This window comes from Mytilus galloprovincialis, chromosome 5 (genome assembly GCF_965363235.1).
Source record: "Mytilus galloprovincialis chromosome 5, xbMytGall1.hap1.1, whole genome shotgun sequence".
NCBI classification, from domain to species: Eukaryota; Metazoa; Mollusca; class Bivalvia; order Mytilida; family Mytilidae; genus Mytilus; species Mytilus galloprovincialis.
Genome location: NC_134842.1, coordinates 59013305 through 59037225, shown reverse-complemented (window position 1 = coordinate 59037225; position 23921 = coordinate 59013305). Strand labels below are relative to the sequence as shown.

The 23921-nt window shown below is 32.4% G+C and overlaps 1 protein-coding gene across 3 annotated transcripts in view; it reads left to right on the top strand.

Moving 5' to 3' along the window:
* LOC143076146 (uncharacterized) overlaps positions 1-20116 on the top strand; it is a 53173-nt gene extending 33057 nt beyond the window's left edge. For all 3 annotated transcript variants that reach the window (XM_076251818.1, XM_076251817.1, XM_076251819.1), the window contains exons 11-14: positions 1093-1193; positions 1703-2294; positions 12768-12866; positions 17481-20116. In XM_076251818.1, the coding sequence (XP_076107933.1) occupies positions 1093-1193; positions 1703-2294; positions 12768-12866; positions 17481-17498 (810 nt within the window). In that variant the 3' untranslated portion in view covers positions 17499-20116. The remainder of the gene's footprint in view (positions 1-1092; positions 1194-1702; positions 2295-12767; positions 12867-17480) is intronic.
* The last annotated feature ends 3805 nt before the right edge of the window (positions 20117-23921 follow it).

Below are 23921 nucleotides of genomic sequence, written 5' to 3'. Positions count from 1 at the left end.
TTTTGGAGTTTTGGTCTTTTTATCTAATACTATATGTCATAGGTCAACTATATTTGGTGTATGGAAATATTTTATGATCTTTATGTCAGTCACACAGGTTTTATTTGACCTTGAGCTCATTTTCACGGTTCATTGCTCAGTGTTAAGTTTTTGTGTTTTGGTCTATTTTTCTTAAACTATAAGTTAGAGGTCAACTATATTTGTTGTATGGAAGCATTGTTAGCTGTACATGTCTGTCTGGCATGGTTCATCTGACCTTGACCTCATTTTCATGGTTCATTGGTCTTTGTTAGTTATTTTGGTTAATAAGTTTATGTGACAGTTTTTAATAAAGCTTTATACTTACGACTATAAGCATAATATCAATGATTAGTTAAGAAGGCAAGACATTTCATCGTGTGCACTCTTGTTAAAACAAAAGGAAAAGTTCATTGGGAATAAAGCACATGTTTATTCTCAAGGAAGGTGATGCATGCATAGCAGCAACAAATAGAAGCTTTAACAACCTTGACTGGCTATACAGCCCTTGCACGGTTGGAATGCATAGCAGGGGGCCCTTACTTGCTATTTATAGTAAGTAAATGTTATTCCCTTGGTTTGTTACCATGATTTGTCTTCTTTATCTATTTATGATATCAGAACAACTTAAGTCTACTGTCTTTTATACATTAAATCACATGTCAGTATATATCAAAAAGAAGATGTGGTATGATTGCCAATGAGACAACTCTCCACAAGAGACGAAATGACACAGAAACTAACAGCTATGTTCTTCAACAATGAGCAAAGCCCATATCTATAAAGCTATAAAGATGTTAAAAGACCTTGAAAATCACATATGTATAACAATTCAAACCAGAAAACTATCAGCCAAATTAATGTACCAAAAATGAACGAAAAACAAATATGTAACACATCAACAGAATTTGAAACTTAGTCCTTATGTTCCCTATGATATGATCTTTCTAATTTTAATGCCAAATTAGATTTTAACCCCATTTTCACGGTCCACTGAACATAGAAAATAATAGTGCGGATGGTGCATCCCTGTACTAGAGACACATTCTTGTTATCACATGACTTAATTTTCAGTTGTTTGAGAGACAGCAGAGGGAACTGACTCTATTACAGTTGAATTTGGAAAGTTCAAAAGAAGTTATACATAAGCAGCAAAGTAGTTTAGATGAAATGAGGTTAGTAAATTATATATAAGTCTAAAGATTTGTGCAACAATACTAATAAGCAATACATGTACATAGGAAAAAAGATTAAATTATGTTGTACAGAAAGATAAATATTTCAGGAGTCATGTTGCATTGTTATTATCAGACAATCTGATACTCATGATACTAATTAATTAGTTTTATATCACTAAATGATATAAAATCATAAATATTTTTTTCATAACATTAACATTAAATATTGTGTTGTTGAACTTTAACAATCAATGTAAATGTTTGCATGTACAGCATATAGTTTGTCTTCTTTATTCAAAGCTTGAACCTCTTAAAAGTTACAGTTTACAATTATCAGGATTTGGATTTCTTTCAATATTTCATTAAAATTAAATGTAACTGAAAAGTAAAGTTCTGAGTTATTTACTTTATTCCTGTTATTGAATGGACACTGCATGTCTGTTCATAAATTGGAAAGTTTGAGTTATTAATTGCAGCTTAAGTAATTACATTTTTTTCCCTTTCAGTGCTTCTAGAAGTTGTTTCTCTTGCAGTAAATCATTCAGTCGAATAACTGCAGATTTATCTCCACAACAAACTTTTGCAGAATCCATAAAGCAAAAACGATCACTTTCTCCCTCAATACACTACTCAGAAAAATATAAAACTCCACAGTCTGAACATGTACTAAAGCCCATGTTATCAGACATTGAAACATATGGACCATCAAAAGAAAGTATAAATGACCAAGATGATCTGATGATATATGATGAAAGGGAGACAATTCAAGAGGGTGAAAATAGTGAAAATAATATTAAAGCAAGGTTTGATCAACATTTGCATAATTTAAGTGGTGAAGGAACAATAGATGATAAGTATGTTGAGGATAAACATGATTCTGGAAATTTTTATGGTGCTAAGGAGAGTAGAATAAGTAGTTTAACTAGGGACAGTGGTATAAGTGGAACACACCAAGTTGACTTTACTGTGCAACAAATGTCCTCATCCAGGAGACAGCGAGTTTCTTTTGAAGAAAAGTTGTCCAATTATCTAGATGATGAAGATGATGAAGACAATAATTTGAATAATAGCTTTAATTTAGGAAGTCCAAATAAAGAGGTAAGAAAATTTCAAATTTTTATATAAATAAAAAAACAACTAAAAATAAACCAAAATAATAGCAGTTCTTATGTGAAGTTCAGTCAATATTAAAAGAATATTTATAGAAATTTATTCCGTAATCTTAAAAATGACCACATCATTTTTTTAGAAATAATTTTGTTCCGTTCATGTTATATCTAGAATACTAGAATAAATATCGCAGAAAGCAAGACAGGAGGATCCCAAGTGAGGAATTCACTCTTCATATGTGCATTGATTGTATGCAACTTTATATCCCAAACATGTTCCATACATACTAACAATGTGCTTATTTTCTCTTTGGCACATTCCCCTTTTCCATTCTCAATTTTAACAATCTCAATAATAAATATGCATGAAATATTTTCTATGTTCTTTCTGTAGCGGAGGGGGCATTAAGTTTTACCCTTGTCAGTCTGTATGTCCGTCTGTCCATGTGTCCAAATTGTTACTGTTCTCAAACTTAAGATTACCATAACAAAATGCTATAAAACTTATTACCACAAATCACAGATCCAGTTTGAATATTTGTGGTGTCACTTTTACCGTTCTAGAGTTATGCCCCTTGTGCGCACATTTTTACTTCGGTCAACGCTTTTACACCCCAATAAATTTACAAAAAAGAGCATTCAATTCTTAATAGAATACTTCTGTTCAATAGATATGGGCTGTTTTTGACAATACCATGCACATACATCAGGTAATCACATCATAATTTTACAATGGTTTTTGTCTAAAATGGACGTGGTCACACTTTTGTTCAGTCTTAATATTTCGATATATATGTTGTATTTGATGATAATACATAACATATATAAAGGTTCAGACTGAAGACGAATGTGGCCACTTCCTTTTTAGACATAAAACATCTGAAAAATTATATTTCATGAAATGATATTTAATAGATTTTTGTCCAGCCTTTGACTTTAGTCGAAAAAGCGAGACAGTCGTTATTTCAATAACTTTCTTAAACTATCCTATATTTGTACTAAACTTGGACAGAAGCTTGTTTATTATCATACATTGTCATAAGATAGTATCAAGAAGTAAATTATGTAAAAATAAAATTCCCTTTTTTCCATATTTTACTTATATATGTGGACTTACTTTTTCTGCCAGGAAACATAACATTCACTCTATGGTAAAAGTTTTTAAAATTGTAATAACTTTCTTAAACTATCCTGGATTTGTACTAAACTTGGACAGAAGCTTGTTTATGATCATAAGATTCAAGAAGTAAATTTTGTAAAAATAAGATCCATTTTTTCCGTATTTTACTTATATATGTGGACTTAGTTTTTCTGCCTGGAAACATTACATTCACTCTGTGGTAAAAGTTTTTAAAATTGTAATGACTTTCTTAAACTATCCTGGATTTGTACCATACTTGGACAGAAGCTTATTTTTTATCATAAGATAGTATTCAGCAGTAAATTTTGTAAAAAAAAAAATCCATTTTTTCCGTCTTTACTGATAAATGGACTTAGTTTTTCTGCCAGGAAATAATACATTCACTCAGTGGTTAAAGCTTTTTAAATTTTAATAACCTTCTTAAATTATCCTGGATTTGTACCAAACTTGGACAGAAGCTTGTTTCTGATCATAAAATAGTATCCAAAAATAAATTTTGTAAAAAAAATAAAATCATTTTATTGTATTTTACTTACAAATGGACTTAGTTTTTCTTCTGGACAGCTAACATGGTTAACATTACATACAGTCTGCAGTTAAATTTTTTAAAATATTAGATTCATAAACTATCCTGGATTTTTACCAAACTTGGAAGCTTCTTACAATCAAAAAATAGTATCCAGAGGAAAATTTTAATGTTTTTTTTTCCTCATTTTTGTTAAATCTGCGACTAACAGCAAACAGTAGGCGAGAGCCGCGAGACACTGGGTTCCGCGGAACCCTTACAAATTTTTTCATATATATCAACTTGAATTTGAGCATCTTTAATGACCAAATCAGTTCAGATCTTTAACATAAATGAATTGAATCACTGAAGAAGAGTGTTTAAAAAATGTCAAAAATCTTTTATTACAAATGCTTTAAATATAAGGCAAAATCTAGCACTTACCACACCTTCTCCTTTATTAACTCACCTGACCTGAAAGGTCAAGTGAGCTTTTCTCATCACTTGTTGTCCTTCATCTTCTGTTAACTTTTTACAAAAATCTTCTCCTCTGAAACTACTGGGCCAAACTTAACCAAACTTGGCCATAATCATCACTAGGGTATCTAGTTAAAAAAAGTGTGTTGGGTGTACCTGCCTTCAAACCAACATGGCTGACATGGCTGAAAATAGAACATAGGGGCAGTTTTTGGCTTATATCTCTGAAACAAAAGCATTTAGATCAAATCCGACCGGGGGGGGGGGGGGGGGGGGAGGGGGGTTAAAATGTTCATCAGGTTATGATCTATCAACCTTTAAATTTTCAGACAAATCAGACAACCCCTTTGTTGGGTCGCTGCCCCTGAATTTAATGGTAATTTTAAGGAAATTTTGCAGATTTTAGCTCACCTGACCCGAAGAGCCAAGTGAGCTTTTCTCATCACTTGGTGTCCATCGTCCGTCGTCGTTAGCTTTTACAAAAATCTTCTCCTCTGAAACTACTGGGCCAAATTAAACCAAAATTGGCCACAATCAACATTGGGGTATCTAGGTTAAAATATGTGTCCGGTGACCCGGTGTCCTCTGGTATTTTGAACCCCATGGTAAATTGACCCCAGGGTCAAAATACCTCTATGGTAAATTGAACCCCCCCCCCCCCCTGTATGGAAAATTGAACCCACTACTAATTTTAGACCTTGAATTTCAAAAATTCTAGCTATTCTAACTCCTTTACATGGTAATAATACTGCAATAAGTAGTTTGTATGTATTAAACATGCTGGAAAAGATATTTTGAAAATTTTACTTAACCATGGTATTTTGACCCCCCTGCGGTATATTGAACCCCCTACTATAGAACCTGAATTTCAAAAATTCAAGATTTTCTAACTCTTAAACATAGTAATTATACTCCAATTAGAAGTTTGTATGTATTAAAGATGCTGGAAAAGATATTTTGAAAATTTTACTTAGCCATGGTATCCATGGTATTTTGACCCCCCTGCAGTATATTGAACCCCTACTATAGACCTTGAATTTCAAAAATTCTAGCTATTCTAACTCCTTTACATAGTTATAATACTCCAATAAGTAGTTTGTATGTATTAAACATGCTGGAAAAAATATTTTGAAAATTTCACTTAGCCCGGGTTAACTTTTTAGGGGGTTCAAAATACCATATGACACCGGCCAACAAACCAAGATGGCCGCCATGGCTAAAAATAAAACATAGGGGTAAAATGTAGATTTTGGCTTATTTCTCTGAAAACCAAAGCATTTAGAGCAAATCTGACATTGGGGTAAAATTGTTTATCAGGTGAAGATCTATCTGCCCTGAAATTTTCAGATGAATCAGAGAACCCATTGTTGGGTTGCTTCCCCTAAATTGGTAATTTTAAGGAAATTTTGCCGTTTTTGGTTATTATCTTGAATATTATTATAGATAGAGATAAACTGTAAACAGCAATAATGTTCAGCAAAGTAAGATCTACATATACGTCAACATGACCAAAATAACTTAAGGGGTAATTGCCCTTTATAGTAAATTTTTATACGACCGCAAAAATTGAAAATTTTTTGGTCGTATATTGGTATCATGTTGGCGTCGTCGTCTGCATCGTCGTCGTCGTCTGAATACTTTTAGTTTTCGCACTCTAACTTTAGTAAAAGTGAAGAGAAATCTATGAAATTTTAACACAAGGTTTATGACCACAAAAGGAAGGTTGGGATTGATTTTGAAAGTTTTGGTCCCAACATTTTAGGAATTAGGGACCAAAAAGGGCCCAAATAAGCATTTTCTTGGTTTTCGCACTATTACTTTAGTTTAGGTAAATAGAAATCTATAAAATTTTGACACAAGGTTTATGACCACAAAAGAAAGGTTGGGATTGATTTTGGGAGTTGAGGTCCAAACAGTTTAGGAATTAGGGGCCAAAAAGGGGCCCAAATAAGCATTTGTTCTTGGTTTTCGCACCATAACTTTAGTAGAAGTAAATAGAAATCTATGAAATTTAAACACAAGGTTTATGACCATGAAAGAAAGGTTGGGATTGATTTTGGAAGTTTTGGTCCCAACAGTTAAGGAATAAGGGGCCAAAAGGGTCCAAAATCTAACTTTGTTTGATTTCATCAAAAATTGAATAATTGGGGTTCTTTGATATGCCGAATCTAACTGTGTTTGAAGATTCTTAATTTTTGGTCCCGTTTTCAAATTGGTCTACATTAAGGTCCAAAGGGTCCAAAATTAAACTTAGTTTGATTTTAACAAAAATTGAATCCTTGGGGTTCTTTGATATGCTGAATCTAATAATGTACTTAGATTTTTTATTATTGGCCCAGTTTTCAATTTGGTCCAAATCGTGGTCCAAAATTAAACTTTGTTTGATTTCATCAAAAATTGAATAATTGGGGTTCTTTGATATGCCAAATCTAACTGTGTATGTAGATTCTTAATTTTTGGTCCCTTTTTCAAATTGGTCTACATTAAAGTCCAAACGATCCAAAATTAAACTAAGTTTGATTTTAACAAAAATTGAATCCTTGGGCTTCTTTGATATGCTGAATCTAAACATGTACTTAGATTTTTGATTATGGGCCTAGTTTTCAAGTTGGTCCAAATCAGGATCCAAAATTGTTATATTAAGTATTGTGCATTAGCAAGAAATTAAATTGCACAGTATTCAGCAATAGCTAGAAATCTTCAATTGCACAGTATTGTGCAATAGCAAGAAATTTTCAATTACACAGTATTGTGCAATAGCAAGAAATCTTCAATTGCAGTATTGTGCAATAGCAAATATGTTGAATTGCACAGTATTGCACAATAGCAAGAAATATCTAATTGCACAATATTGTGCAATAGCAAGAAATTTTCAATTGGAGTTATCTTTCTTTGTCCAGAATAGTAGTTGAATCAACTTAAATCATTGTTTTATACAATATACAATGTATATTCACTTTTACTACCAACTGATAATTTTTTTTTCATTTCAGATTTCATAAATAAAAAGAAAATTTCTTCAAACACTTTTTTGACAGGATTAATATTCAACAGCATAGTGAATTGCTCAAAAGCAAAACATTTTTTTTAAGTTCATTAGACCACATTCATTCTGTGTCAGAAACCTATGCTGTGTCAACTATTTAATCACAATCCAAATTTAGAGCTGAATCCAGCTTGAATGTTGTGTCCATACTTGCCCCAACCGGTCAGGGTTCAACCTCTGCGGTCGTATAAAGCTGCGCCCTGCCGAGCATCTGGTTAACAATTTTTGGTAAATTTGTAATCTTTTACAAAAATCTTCTCCTCTGAAACTACTAAGATAAATTTAACCAAGCTTGTCCACAATCATCATTAGGGTATCTAGTTTAAAAAATGTGTCGGATGACCCTGACCGCGAACCAAGATGGCCGACATGGCTAAAAATAGTACATAGGGTAAAATGCAGTTTTTGGCTGATATCACTGAAACCAAAGCATTTAAGAGCAAATCTGCTGGGATAAAATTGTTCATTAGGTCATGATCTATCAGCCCTGAAATTTTCAGACCAATTGGGCAACTTGCTGTCCCTGAATTGGTAATTTTAAGAAAATTTTGCAGCTTTTGGTTATTATCTTGAATATTATTATAGATAGAGATAAACTATAAACAGCAATATTGTACAGCAAAGTAATAGCTACAAATAAGTCAACATGACCAAAGTAGTCAATTGACCCCTTAAGGAGTTATTGCCCTTTATAGTCAATTTTTAACAATTTTCATAAATTTCATAAATGTTTGTAAATTTTTACAAAATATTTTCCACTGTCACTTCTGGGCCAAGTTCATTATTGATAGAGATAATTGTAAGCAGCAAGATTGTTCAGTAAAGTAAGATCTTCAAACACATCACCAACACCAAAACACAATTTGTCATGAATTCATCTGTGTCCTTTGTTTAATGTGCACATAGACCAAGGTGAGCGACACAGGCTCTTTAGAGCCTCTAGTTTTGTAATCATCTTGAATATTATTATAGATAGAGATAAATTGTAAACAGCAATAATGTTCAGCAAGGTAAGATCTACAAATAAGTAAACATGACCAAAATTATCAGTCCACCCCTTAAGGAGTAATTGCCCTTTATAGTCAATTTTTAACAATTTTTTATAAACATGTTATCTTTTACAAAAATTTTCTTCTCTGAAACTTCTGATACAAATTTAACCAAACTTGGCAATAATCATCATCAGGGTATTTATTTTTAAAAATGTGTCCGATGACCCTGCCTTCCAACCAACATTGCTGACATGGCTTTAAATAGAACATAGTGGTAAAATGCATTTAGAGCAAATCTGACGTTGGATAAAAATGTTCAACAGGTTTAGATCTATCTGTCCTTTAATTTTCAGACGAATCAAACACCCTGTTGTTGGGTTGCTGCCCCTGAATTGGTAATTCAAAGGAAATTTTGCATTTTTTATACAACCGCAAAAACATTTTTGTGTTTGTATATTGGTATCACATTGTCTGTCGTTGTCGTCGTCGTCAGCGTTGCCAAAGACACTACGTTTCTGGACAATAACTTTAGTTTAAGTGAATGGATCTCTATGAAATTTTAACACAAGGGTTGAAACCACAAAAGGAAGATTGGGATAGATTTTGGGGGTTATGGTCCCAATAGTTTAGAAACAAGGGGCCCAAAAAGGGGTCAAAATAAGTATTTTTCTAGTTTCCAGACAATAACTTGTGTGTAAGTGTATGGATCTTTCTGAAATTGTACCACAAGGTTTCATACCAAAAATGGAAGGTTTGGATTGCTTTTGGGGGTTACAGCTCAAACTGTTTAGGAATAAGGGGCCAAAAAGGGGCCAGAAACAATACTTTTCTAATACTTTGTATAAATTGCTTATTTCTTGACCAATTTCAATGGGGTTTTATTGTAAAAATCTTGGGGTTCTTTAATATGCTGAATCTAACTGTGTATTTAGTTTTTAGCTCACTGTTCAGTAGGAACTGTGAGCTTTAGCCATCACTTTGCGTCTGTCTTTGTCGTCTTTGTCGTCTGTCTGGTGTAAACTATTTCAAACTTCTTCTCCTCTGAAACTACTGAACCAATTCCAACCAAACTTTAGCTGATACTTAGGGTATCTAGAATAAAGTTTGTGTTTTATTTTCTGTTTCGTCAAAAAACATGGCCTCCATGGCTAAAAATAGAACATAGGGATAAAATGCAGTTTTTGGCTTATATCTCAAAAACCAAAGCAGTTAGAGCTTTCTGACATGGGTTAAAGTGTTCATAATGTAAAGTTCTATCAGCCCTGAAATTTTCAGATGAATCTAATAACCCATTGTTGGGTTGCTGCCAGTAAATTGGTAATTTTAAGGAAATTTTGCAGTTTTTGGTTATTATCTTGAATAGTTTTAATGATAAAGATAAGCTGTAAACAGCAAAAATGTATTCAGTAAAGTAAGATATACAAATAAGTTCATATGACCAAGATTGTCAATTGACCCCTTAAAGAGTTATTGCCCTTTAAAGGACAATTTTACACAATTTGTATAGAAAACAAACTAATATGAAATTGGACACTTACACTCTTAAACGAAAGATAAATACCAAAAAATCAAGGTGAGTGATTCAGGCTCTTGAGAGCCTCTTGTTTGAATTTGGTCCACGTTTTTAAATTGGTTCACATAAGGTCCAAAGGGTCCAAAATTAAAATTAGTTTGATTTCACCAAAAATTGAATTTTTGAGGTTCTGTGATGTGCCAAATCTGACCCTGTATTTAGAATTTTAATTTTGGGTCCTGTTTTTAAATTGGTTCACATTAATTTCCAAAGGGTCTAAAATTAAACTTAGTTTGATTTTAACAAAAAATGAATTACTGGGTTCATTGATATGCTGAATCTAAACATGTATTTAGATTTTTTATTATGGGCCCAGTTTTCAAGTTGGTCCAAATGGGGGTCCAAAATTAAACTTTGTTTGATTTCAACAAATATTGAATAAATGGGGTTCTTTGATATGCCGAATCTAACTGTGTTTTTAGATTTAAAATTTTGGTCCTGTTTTTAAATTGAAAATATGGGGTTCTTTGATATGCTAAATCTAGCCATGTATTTAGATTTTTGATTTTTGGGCCCTGCTATCAAATTGGTTTAACTTGAAGTCAAAAGGGTAAAAAATTCAACTTTGTTTGATTTCATCAAAAATTGAATTCTTGGGATTCTTTGATATGCTGAATCAATCCTTGTGTTTAGATTTTGGATATTGGTCCATGATAGGTAAATTTTTTTTTTTAAGTTCATTAGACCACATTCATCATGTTCATTCTGTGTCAGAAACTTATGCGGTTTCAAATATTTAATCACAATCTAAATTCAGAGATGTATCAAGCTTGAATGTTGATTCCATACTGGCCCCAATTGTTCAGAGTTTGACCTCTGTGGTCGTATCAAGCTGCGCCCTGCGGAGCATTTTATATGGTATTCTGTTGAATATTATTTAGAAAGAGATTAACTGTAAAACAGCAAAGTAAGATCTACAAATAAGTCAACATGACTAAAATGTACACTCGACCCCTTAAGGAGTTATTGCCCTTTATAGTCAATGTTTAACAATTGTTTTGTAAATTTAAATAATTTAATTTTGGAAGTAACGCGTCTTCTGATTGGCTGACGTTATTTTGTTTGATCTCAGGTGCTCCAGAAGGGTAAGCAGATCCTGCTCCATATGTGGCACCCGTCGTGTTGCTTATGTGATTACAAATCCGGTAAAAAGTCTAATTCGGTAGGTCATATTCATGAAAGGGAAGGGGATTGTAGTTACGACGTAAGGAACATATCCGATATCATTTGTGAAACGGTTATTCCATAACGGTCAACCAACTCGTGATGGCATCCGTAAAATTTACGAAGGGATGATTTCAACTTCACCATTTGGAACTCTTGGTTTAATAGCTTCCTTGTGAGCAGCAAACCTCTATCAAGAAAATCATGATAGGAAATGCAAGCACGGGAATATCGTATCAATTGGGAGATATATACCCTGTATGCAGGTGCTGCTGGAATGTTGCTACTTAGAAATGGAAAGTTCACAATTGGAAAGCTGAAATCATCTCTTTTGTCGTAAAGTTTTGTTTTCAACCGACCCTCATTGTCAATTTCTAGATGTAAGTCAAGATATGAAGCCGACTTAAATGTATCTGTAGTATCCTTTATCTCTAGTTCGATTGGATAGATGCGTTCCACATAGTCACCAAATTTTGAATTGTTTAGTGAAAGAACATCATCTATATAGCGGAAAGTAGAGTTAAAGGATATTGCTAACTTCTTATCTTTCTTCCTAAGAAGTTCCTGCATGAAGTCAGCCTCATAATAATAAAGAAACAAGTCGGCGAGTAGAGGTGCACAGTTTGTTCCCATTGGAATGCCGACAGTCTGTTGAAAAACACGTCCTCCGAACGTAACAAATATGTTGTCAATCAAGAAATCAAGCATCTTGATAATATCAGTTTCAGAGAATTTTTTGTTTGAATCAGAGTGATTCTTTACAAAGTAGGATTTATCCCTCCCTAAGACAAGATACTTGTATCTACGTTGGCCATTCTTTTTTATGAAGCAAAGTAATACCAACTCTTTCAATTTGTCTTTTAGTTTGGAATGTGGAATACTTGTGTAAAGAGTAGAAAAGTCAAATGTTTTAATACTGTTACAAGATGAAAGAGAGTTAGATTGTATGTACTCTAAAAGATCTTTTGAATTTTTAAGTATCCACATCTGATTTACGCCACCTCTAGAATAGTAATCTTAAGTAATCTTTTACAAAAGTCTTCTTCTCTGAAACTACTGAGCCAAATTTAATCAAACTTGGTCAAAATCATTATTGGAGTATATAGTTTTAAAATGTGTCCAATTACAACGCCTTCCAACCAACATGGCTGACATGGCTAAAAATGGAAAACAGTAAAAACAGGGGTAAAATGCAGTTTTTTGTTTATATGTCTGAAACTAAAGCATTTAGAGCAAATCTGACAAGTGGTAAAAATGTTCATGAGAATTAGATTTAGCTGCCCTTAAATTTTCAGAGGAATCCGAAAATCCTTAGTTGGGTTGCTGCCCTTGAATTAGTAATTTAACAGAAATTTTGCAGTATTTTTGTTATTACAAATGTATCTTAGATATCATTAAACATTTAATGCATCTAATACTATCTAATATCCAATACTATTAATTATGATTTTAACCTTATTTTACATGATTTCAAAAGCATCAGTAAATTCAGGTGAGTTACACAGGCTCTTGAGATTCTCTAGTTTGTTAAGTTATCATTATGCTATCATGAATTTTAATGCAGGTGGAGGCCTCACCATCCAGTAAGTTACAGAAGCTGTTATTAGAATCCAGACAGATGATAGCAGGTCTAGAGAAAACAGCAAAAGTTAGCATTAGAGAGGTATTTATTGTGTTACTTCTTATTCTTTAACATTTAGTTTTGATTGTGAATGCTGCAAATCTTAGACAACAGTAACATTTGGAATGCAATTAATTATATATTGTATATATACATCTCTCTGGGAATTTTCTTTCTTGTTACTTATGATATTACCATGACAATAGTGAAGAGTTGTCCTGCTCCTTTTGCAAGCTGGTAAAATATTTAAGAATGTCCAGGGGCGGATTTAGGCGGGGGCGTGGCGGGCGTGCGCCCCCCCCTAAAATTTGCAAAGCATGGGTTGTCCCCAGCTCAATAAAGTATCTGAACAGACGACGAAAAATAATGTCGTCGCATTGCAATCTGTTTTATCGTTCAAAGAAGTATATAAAACAGTAAGTTTAACAGAACCAATGTGATTACTAATATACTGACCTACGGTTTATCTATAAGTTCTATCATAAATATGTTATACTTCAAAGAAAGGTGTTAAACGCGGTACTGCGTTTGATGACACATATCATAGGCTTTAATTGGCAGTTAAAGTAAAACAATTTATAAATTATAAACAATTTCTTTGATAATCGAAACTCCAAAACATCACTAACTCACTTTCCAACGAAGTATGTGAAAGTGCCCTACCCGCGGTTGGGTTGGGTATTTCATCATTGCACAGCGAAGAAAACAGTCAAGGTAACTGGTTAAATTCTTTCTTAATGAAAGATAGAAATACTGGTTCAAGCGAAAGGTTAGTTTTTAGCTCACCTGGCCCGAAGGGCCAAGTAAGCTTTTCCCATCACTTTGCGTCCGGCGTCCGTCGTCCTGCGTCCGTCGTCGTTAACTTTTACAAAAATCTTCTCCTCTGAAACTACTAGGCCAAATTTAATCAAACTTGGCCACAATCATCATTGGGGTATCTAGTTTAAAAAATGTGTCCGGTGACCCGTCCAACCAACCAAGATGGCCGCCATGGCTAAAAATAGAACATAGGGGTAAAATGCAGTTTTTGGCTTATAACTCAAAAACCAAAGCATTTAGAGCAAATCTGACAGAGGTAAAATTGTTTATCAGGTCAAGATCTATCTGCCCAGAAATTTTCAGATGAATCGGACAACCCGCTGATGGGTTGCTGCCCCTGAATTGGTAATTTTATGGAAATTTTGCTGTTTTTGGTTATTATCTTGAATATTATTATAGATAGAGATAAACTGTAAACAGCAATAATGTTCAGCAAAGTAAGATTTACAAATAAGTCAACATGACCGAAATGGTCAGTTGACCCCTTAAGGAGTTATTGCCCTTTATAGTCAATTTTTAACCATTTTTCGTAAATCTTAGTAATCTTTTACAAAAATCTTCTCCTCTGAAACTACTAAGCTAAATTAATCCAAACTTGGCCACAATCATCTTTGGGATATGTAGTTTAAAAAATGTGTCCGGTGACCCGGCCATCCAACCAAGATGGCCGCCACGGCTAAATATAGAACATAGGGGTAAAATGCAGTTTTTGGCTTATAACTCAAAAATCAAAGCATTTAGAGCAAATCTGACGGAGTGAAATTGTTTATCATGTCAAGATCTATCTGCCCTGAAATGTTCAGATGGATCCGACAACCGGTTGTTGGGTTGCTGCCCCTAAATTGGTAATTTTAAGGAAATTTTGACGTTTTTTGTTATTATCTTGAATATTATTATAGATAGAGATAAACTGTAAACAGCAATAATGTACAGCAAAGTAAGACCTAAAAATATGTTTACATGACCAAAATGGTCAGTTGACCCCCTAAGGAGTTATTGTCCTTTATAGTCAATTTTTAACAATTTTCATAAAATTTGTAAATTTTTACTAACATTTTCCACTGAAACTACTGGGCCAAGATCATTATAGATAGAGATAATTGTAAGCAGTAAGAATGTTCAGTAAAGTAAGATGTACAAACACATCACCATCACCAAAACACAATTTTATCATGAATCCATCTGCTTCCTTTGTTTAATATTCACATATACCAAGGTGAGCGACACAGGCTCTTTAGAGCCTCTAGTTATTAATTTGTATTAATATTTAATATATGTATCAATATATGTTTCTCACTTAATTGCAACCTGTAAAGTTTGCCGAAGCATGCATAAACGATCAAGGCTCCAACTCGTATTTCCGTATTACATATAGGATCCCATGAAAATAAAGATCTCATTTTGAATTTAGTGGTTTGCTGTAAAAAAATGTACATAAAAAGTTTGGCACGACCTCCGAAAACAACAAAAAATAATAATAATAAAAAATTGTGAAAAGACAATGAAAAATCGCTGGCAAAAGTAGACCGTTTTTTATTTAATCTAATATTGGTCAGTTGAGCTATTGTTGAGTCAATGAATTGAAACTCGCACATTTCTTGTTAATTATGGTGATTGTAGATTGACAGGGGTGGATTTATGTGGTTTTAGCTTGAAACTTTAATTTCTCGCTTATTTTAACACAAAATATTCGCCACGTTTTGCTTGCCATGCAAGATATCTACATTGCACCCTCTTTAGAAGAATATTCCAATAATTTCGATAATTATACCTAAAAAAAATTTTCGCCTCGCTCCGCTCGGCGAAATTTTAACATTGCGCCCCCCCTAATCTGAAATCCTGGATCCGCCCCTGATGTCCATTTGTTATATTCAACCAAACTAATTTGTTGAATAATATAATGTGAGAGTACCCAAATTGCAACTATTGTGACAGTTTCCCTTCTGGGTTTATTTTGTAGAAAAATTTGTAAAACTATATCATTGAATGGTCAGTTCACATGTCCTTCTATTTTTTGCTAACCAGGCTGTGCAACATATTTTCAACTTTTATTTGCCCTGAAATTCTATAATTTAAATCTATACAGTCGGCTTCATATCTTGACTTACATCTAGAAATTGACAATGAGGGTCAGTTGAAAACAAAACTTTATGACAAAAGAGATGATTTCAGCTTTCCAATTGTGAACTTTCCATTTCTAAGTAGCAACATTCCAGCAGCACCTGCATACAGGGTATATATCTCCCAATTGATACGATATTCCCGTGCTTGCATTTCCTATCATGATTTTCTTGATAGAGGTTTACTGCTCACAAGGATCTGCTTACCCTTCCGGAGCACCTGAGATCACCCCTAGTTTTTGGTGGGGTTCGTGTTGTTTATTCTTTAGTTTTCTATGTTGTGTCATGTGTACTATTGTTTTTCTGTTTGTCTTTTTCATTTTTAGCTATGGCGTTGTCAGTTTGTTTTAGATTTATGAGTTTGACTGTCCCTTTGGTATCTTTCGTCCCTCTTCTTTTACTCCCTATCACTTTACTTTGAGTCTTCCTGGGAATTCATTTTACCACTATCCAACTGTATTTATCCTGGTAGAATTCAAAATTGCTGTCTCTATATGATATGAAACATGGAGATCATATCTTGGAACCAGTAGGTAAACACAATCAAAATATCCATGAGTATTTAGTTTCTCCTCAAAAAGGCATGGTTTGTAAAACATTATATTTAATACATAGTGCAAACTATAGCATAGGCTATATGTGTTACATTCAACTAATTCAGATAGTTTACCAATTAAAAAGTAAGCAGAAGGGTGATATTCATAATAAGAATTTGATTTTATATTGTTGTCCCCCTGCGAACATGTCTTTCAATTATTTTAAGAAGAGTTATGCGCTTTGAAAACATTATTTATACATGGAAAATTGCATTGTTAGTGCTCTCATGTGTATAGTTCTTGCCAGATATTTATGAAACTTATATCATAGGTTTATATCAGCAATGTCTTGGAAGAGTTGGAAAATCACAGTCTTATCATCAGATGTTTATGCCCCATTTATGGGCATTATGTTTTCTGGTCTGTGCGTTTGTTCGTTTGTTTGATCGTCCATTCGTTCGTTAATTCGGTCCTGCTTCAGTTTAACATTTTTGGTTGAGGTAGTTTTTGATCAAGTTGAAATCCGATCAATTTGAAACTTAGTACACATGTTCCCTATGATATGATCTTTCTAATTTTAATGCCAAATTAGAGTTTTTACCCCATTTTGACTGTCCACTGAACATAGAAAATGATAGTGTGGATAGGGATCTGTGTACTGGTTGTTTTCAAGTTTTCAAGCTTTAACAAACTGTAAAGGATGATAGTACATTTATTAAGTATGTGCATTATATAAGGATATTTATTTACTTTAAATTTTACATAAATGGTGTGTTGATGAACTTTGTCAGTTTAATTAATATCAGGCATACAGAGATCTTTGTTCTTCCGGTTTACTCCTCCTTCAGTTATCATACTAGAACTTTAATATGATAAAGGTTTTGCCTTCAATCTTTGTAGAATTCCCAAATGTAGCTTATGAACACAACTTCTATGATTTATTTGTCAAATAATGACTGTTTATTGTCTTGAAAACTGTAATGAATATAGAAAAAAACTCTTAAAAAGTAATATCTGTAAGTAAAGGGTTTGGCCACTCAACCCATTTATTCATGTTGCATTGTATCAATTTCATACAAAAATGTAAAGGAAGCAAGTTTTATTAACATTAATACCTGCAAAATCTTGTTGAATCTAATACTTTTTCTTGTATTCACTTTTATATTCATTTTATTTTTTAGGAAGAAGATAAAAAATAGTGAAGAAAAAGATGAGATAAAATAAGGAAATTTTCATAATCCTAACATGGTTTGCAAAAAAAATGCAGAGCACACCAGTTTACTCATTGCCATAAGAACTTTTAATATCAAAATACTATGCAAGTTATTCAAGCATTGTCTGTTCTTGCTAAAGAAAAATGAAGTAGATAATGTAAGAGAAAAATATAGTTTTCAAAATATAATATTACCTTTTATAGCTTTGATTGTTTTTAACAGTAATTAATTCAGGGCATCTTGATTATTGATTACAAATTTATGTTCATTGGAGTTTATTTGGATTATTTGTGTATGTCAAAATGAAGTCCCTTTGAATTTACCTATGTGACATACAGTTGTACATGTATAACTGCGTGTCATTTGTTTTTGGTGTGTTTTTTTACTGATCTAGCTATGATTATATAATTTCTCTAGTTCTTACCAAATTTGTCATTTTCCTGACCTGTTGATTATTTAAATAATCCATTCAGGGAAGCCATAGATATGTTGGAAATTTACACATTGCCTTGGCCGTGATATTGGAATTTTATCCTGAGCGTTAGCCATGTGTAAATTGTCAACAAATCTATTGCTTCCATGAATTATTTTGATTCTAATAGGACACATATCTTATTTTAAAAACTGAAGGGTAGGTTTTTCGTGTGTGTGGCTGTTTTTTTATCTGTTTGGTTTTAATTATTAAAAAAGGGGGGATATTCAATTTTTCAGACAAAAACTCAAAAATAATTCCACCAATTTGCAAGAAACTTTGGTGAATTGTTAAATTCTATCAATATGAGCTCCCTTTTGATTTTTATAAATTTTAGACTATACGTTTTCCCTTTATGGGGTTACATTTTTGTATATTCATTACAAAAAGGGGGATTTTCCAGTTTTGGGACAATTACTCAATAAAATATGCCGAAAGCATTTTTTATGAAACTTAAACACAGCATATTGCAAAACAGCAAGAAATCTTTAATTGAATATAAATTTAATTCATATAACTAATTTCAAGTTCTTTGACTACATTTATTCAGAAACCTATAATACAAATGTATGTCAAATATTTAATTACAATCCAAATTCAGACTGGTATCAAGTGTGAATATTGTGTCCATTTTTGCCCCAACTGTTCAGGGTTGGACCTCTTTGGCTGTATCCAGCTGGGCTCAGCGCATCAGTTTTTATACAACCGCAAATATTTTTTGGGATCATATAATGGTATGATGTCGTCGTTGTCTGCGTCGTTCGAAGACACATTTGGTTTAAGTGAAGGATCTCTATGAAATTTTATAAGAAGGTACTTTATCACACAAGGAAGGTTGGGATTGATGATTGGGGATGATGATCAAAAACAAGCATTTTTGTAGTTTCTGGACAAATAACTTGTGTGTAAGTGTATGGATCTCTCTAACATTGTACCACAAGGTTGAATATCACAAAAGGAAGGATTGGATTGAGTTTGGAGGTAATTGCCCATTTAATGCAGGAATTAGGGGCCAAAAAAGGGCCAAAAACAAGCATTTTTCTAGTTTCTAGACAATAACTTGTGTTTAAGTGTATGGATCTCTCGGAAATTATACTACAAGGTTCCATACTACTAAGGAAAGGCTGGAATAGAGTGTGAAGGTAATTGCTCCAAGGGGGGGATCAAAAACTTTGGGGGGTTCCAATTTGTTTAAGGAGAAAATCTTTAAATGCACAGTATTGACTGTATTGCACAATAGATTTGTAAGATTTTGACATTTGTTTTGTGTCAGAAATCTATATTATGTCAAAAATTTGATCACAATCCAAATTCAGACAGTATCAAGCTTGAATGTTGTGTCCAAATTTGACCCAACTGTTCAGGGTTCAACCTCTGTGGTCGAATCAGTCTGCGCTCAGCAAAGCATTTTGTTATAAATTTTAGATTTTACTTTTCAGAGTTATAGAATTTTATTCTTCAGGGACTTATCATTTTTCATATATATACATTGTACCCTGGTGTGGACCTTATTTTCATGGTTCAAGGTTTTACATAAGTCAAATTAATAAATTTTGGACACATCAGTTTTGATCGTCTTAAGACTCAGTAGAAAGTGTACATGCCAATCTGTTATGCTTGACCTCATTTTCTTTTTTCTCTGATCAAACTTTCCCCAAATGTCCTTCTGTCATTAGCAATCAAGCAAAAGCTGTTTTGATGGAGTTACTTGACGTTGATCTCTATTTTTTTTAAATGGTCAACCTAAGCTTTATGTTTAGTTGCAATCTGTAAAAGGTATGTTTGTTTTGTTTTTAGAATCACTGTAAGATATATATACATGTCTTTATAGCAAAGGTCAGCTGATAACATCAATGTTTTAAAATATGTATAGGTCATTGTTCTAATTACTATAAGTATTCAGTACATTTTGTTGAAAGAATCATTGTAAGCTTATCTGTGCAGCCTGCAAGGACCAAGATACATCAGCATGATTGCTCTTGTTTCAATGGATATAACCAAAATAGTTTTAGTTTCATAGATCATAATTTGAAGTGATTATATTGAATAGGGCAATACTTTAGTCCAATTGTTACTTTATTGTTATATTTTTATTTATTTACTTATTAGAAATAAAATTATTTTAAAGCAGCATTTTCCTTTAAATTTATATTTGGACATTTTTTTGCAGGTCTAATTTGTTTATATAATAATGTAAATACAGACAAATCAATTCAAACCAAAATGATCCACATACAAAAAAGAAATTACCATGGGCAAGTAAGAAATAAATCACTGATTAACAAAAACTTCAAAAAGATGAAGATATTTTCAAACAATAATGTATGTCAGCAGTGCAAGATTTTTATGCCCCACATATATATGATATAATAATATGTTTATTGCAAAAAAGTGAACCTGGACGGGTTGAAATGCAAACATAGTACATGTATACACAATTGACAAGAAACAATACATGATAAATGTTTTAAACAAGTCAAGTTGATATTAATAATATATCTATACTATTAAATGAGAAGACCTCATTTTTTGTGTCGCTTCTCTTCCTTCAGCAATATATTAATCGTCATGTCTCTGTGTCCTATGGATACCATGCATAGTTGCATTTGTCATCCATTCTTATGATTATTCAGTTTGAGTTATTTTGGGAGAAAAACGTGTCAGACAACCAATTACTCCCTCCAATTTAGAACGTATGTAAAAGTAGCCCTACTCTGACACAAAATAGTGCTTTTGGTGTCCTTGTTTACTTAAACTTACCAACAAATTTGCAGAAATGAAACTTTTGGTGAAAGAGAAATATATATCTGGACCATTTTGAGCCAACATTTACGTGTCTATGAGTTTGCATTAAAAATTGAAGATTAATGCGCTCCATAGTATACTAATTTAAGATTTCCCGAAAACCAAGGGTTATTTTTGGAGTGTCTCTGTTCGAAGGTCAGTTATTTTGTTAGCAGGCTTTAAAGGTATGGTGAAAATTGGCATGTAGAAAGCTGATACATGTACAATTCAGGATATACCTGGTTTCTATGAAGTTAAACTTAAAGTAAAATATTTAGAACGCTGTGAAAATTGCAAAATTTGGTTGAACAGATAGGGATTTTTAATTGGTGGTCTGACACCTTTTAGAGAAATGCGGTTAAACCAAAAATTCAGAAAACAATTGATTTTTTGTCGAGCCTTCGACTTTAGTCGAAAAAGCGAGACTAAGCGATCCTACATTCCGTCGTCGTCGTCGTCGGCGTTGGCGTCGTCCACAAATATTCACTCTGTGGTTAAAGTTTTTGAAATTTTAATAACTTTCTTAAACTATACTGAATTTCTACCAAACTTGGACAGAAGCTTGTTTATGATCATAAGAAAGTATCCAGAAGTAAATTTTGTAAAAATAAAATTCCATTTTTTCCGTATTTTACTTATAAATTGACTTAGTTTTTCTGCGAGGAAACATTATAATATAATCAAAATGAGGATGTTAATTTGATGAATGCCTTTTTGTGCTTCTTCGTTACATTTGTTGTTTTTATAGTGATTAAGGTGATAACACAATGTTGACTGCTGTACCCCTATTTTTGACATTTTTACCTATTATTTCTGTTTGTTTTGTTCACGCATCGGTGACTATTTAATGGAATTTGATGCGACTGTCATACAAGTGAGAGGTTTAGCTAGCTATAAAACCAGGTTCAATCCACCATTTTCTACATTTGAAAATGCCTGTACCAAGTCAGGAATATGACAGTTCTTGTCCATTCGTTTTGGATGCGTTTTGTTATTTGATTTTGCCATGTGATTATGGACTTTCCGAATTGATTTTCCTCTGAGTTCAGTATTTTTGTGATTTTACTTTTTACATTCACTCTGTGGTTAAAGTTTTTAAAATTTTAATAACTTTCATAAACTATCCTTGATTTGTACCAAACTTGGACAGAAGCTTGTTTATGATCATAAGATAGTATTAAGAAGAAAATTTTGTAAAAATAAATTTCCACTTTTCCATATTTTACTTATATATGGACTTAGTTTTTTTGCCAGAAACAAAACATTCACTCTATGGTTTAAGTTTTTAAAATTTTTATAATGTTCTTAAACTATCCTGGATTTCTACCAAACTTAGACAAAAGCTTGTTTCTGATCATAAGATATTATTCAGAAGTAAATTTTGTAAAAATAAAATTCCATTTTTTCCGTATTTTACTTATAAATTGACTTAGTTTTTCTGCGAGGAAACATTATAATATAATCAAAATGAGGATGTTAATTTGATGAATGCCTTTTTGTGCTTCTTCGTTACATTTGTTGTTTTTATAGTGATTAAGGTGATAACACAATGTTGACTGCTGTACCCCTATTTTTGACATTTTTACCTATTATGTCTGTTTGTTTTGTTCACGCATCGGTGACTATATAATGGAATTTGATGCGACTGTCATACAAGTGAGAGGTTTAGCTAGCTATAAAACCAGGTTCAATCCACCATTTTCTACATTTGAAAATGCCTGTACCAAGTCAGGAATATGACAGTTCTTGTCCATTCGTTTTTGATGCGTTTTGTTATTTGATTTTGCCATGTGATTATGGACTTTCCGAATTGATTTTCCTCTGAGTTCAGTATTTTTGTGATTTTACTTTTTACATTCACTCTGTGGTTAAAGTTTTTAAAATTTTAATAACTTTCATAAACTATCCTTGATTTGTACCAAACTTGGACAGAAGCTTGTTTATGATCATAAGATAGTATTAAGAAGAAAATTTTGTAAAAATAAATTTCCACTTTTCCATATTTTACTTATATATGGACTTAGTTTTTTTGCCAGAAACAAAACATTCACTCTATGGTTTAAGTTTTTAAAATTTTTATAATGTTCTTAAACTATCCTGGATTTCTACCAAACTTAGACAAAAGCTTGTTTCTGATCATAAGATATTATTCAGAAGTAAATTTTGTAAAAAAAAAATCACTTTTTCCGTATTTTACTTATAAATGGACTTAGTTTTTCTTCCAGTTAACATTACATACAGTCTGCAGTTAAAGTTTATAAAACATTTATTAGATTCATAAACTATCCTGGATTTTTTACCAAACTTGGAAGCTTCTTTCAATCAAAAGACAGTATCGAGAGGGAAATTTTTATTGATGTTTTTCCTCATTTTTGTTGAGTCTGCGATTAACAGCAAAAGTAGGCGAGACACTGGGTTCCGTGGAACCCTTACGAATTTTTTGTCTTAACTGATCATTTGAAATAATAGTAGCCACATTTTAATCTATTTTGGGGCAAAAAGACACATATTGCAAATTTAGAGCCTTAAACCTGAATTTGTGCTATTTTTAGCTTTTCCCACCCTGACAATATGCTTTCATATAAAAAATGTTATAAATTGTTATAAATGCACAGTAAGTTGTTTCTGTGGTGTTAAACATAAAAACATTGGTTGATTATTGGCAGATTCCAAAAAGAAAAGAAAATTTCCGTCAAAAAGAACAAATTAAGAAAAATAATACTAACTGTTATTTGAATGATAATATGTGAATGTTTTATTGAATAGTAATGTTATATAAAGCAAAAAACCAATTATTGGATATGATTGTTTCCATTTAAAGTAGAAATGATCACAACAAGTTGAAAAATGTGAAATGTTTGACGGAAATTACTTCCCATTTTTTGACACAAGGTTCATGTTTTACGAGGCTTTAAGTTGACACTGGTATAATGGTTTTTATTAGTGTAGTCTGATTATTCTAACATCTCTGTTTCCAAATCTTTTGCTTTTCTTTTGTTAAAAACATCTGTGATATGTATTTTTTTCAATTTCAAATACCTTACTTATTAGATGCTCGTCTGTCAATAAATGTTATGATAGCAACAGGTTCATAAAATCTTACCACATCATTGTAGGTACTTATATAAGCCTGTTAAAATTGTATTTCATAA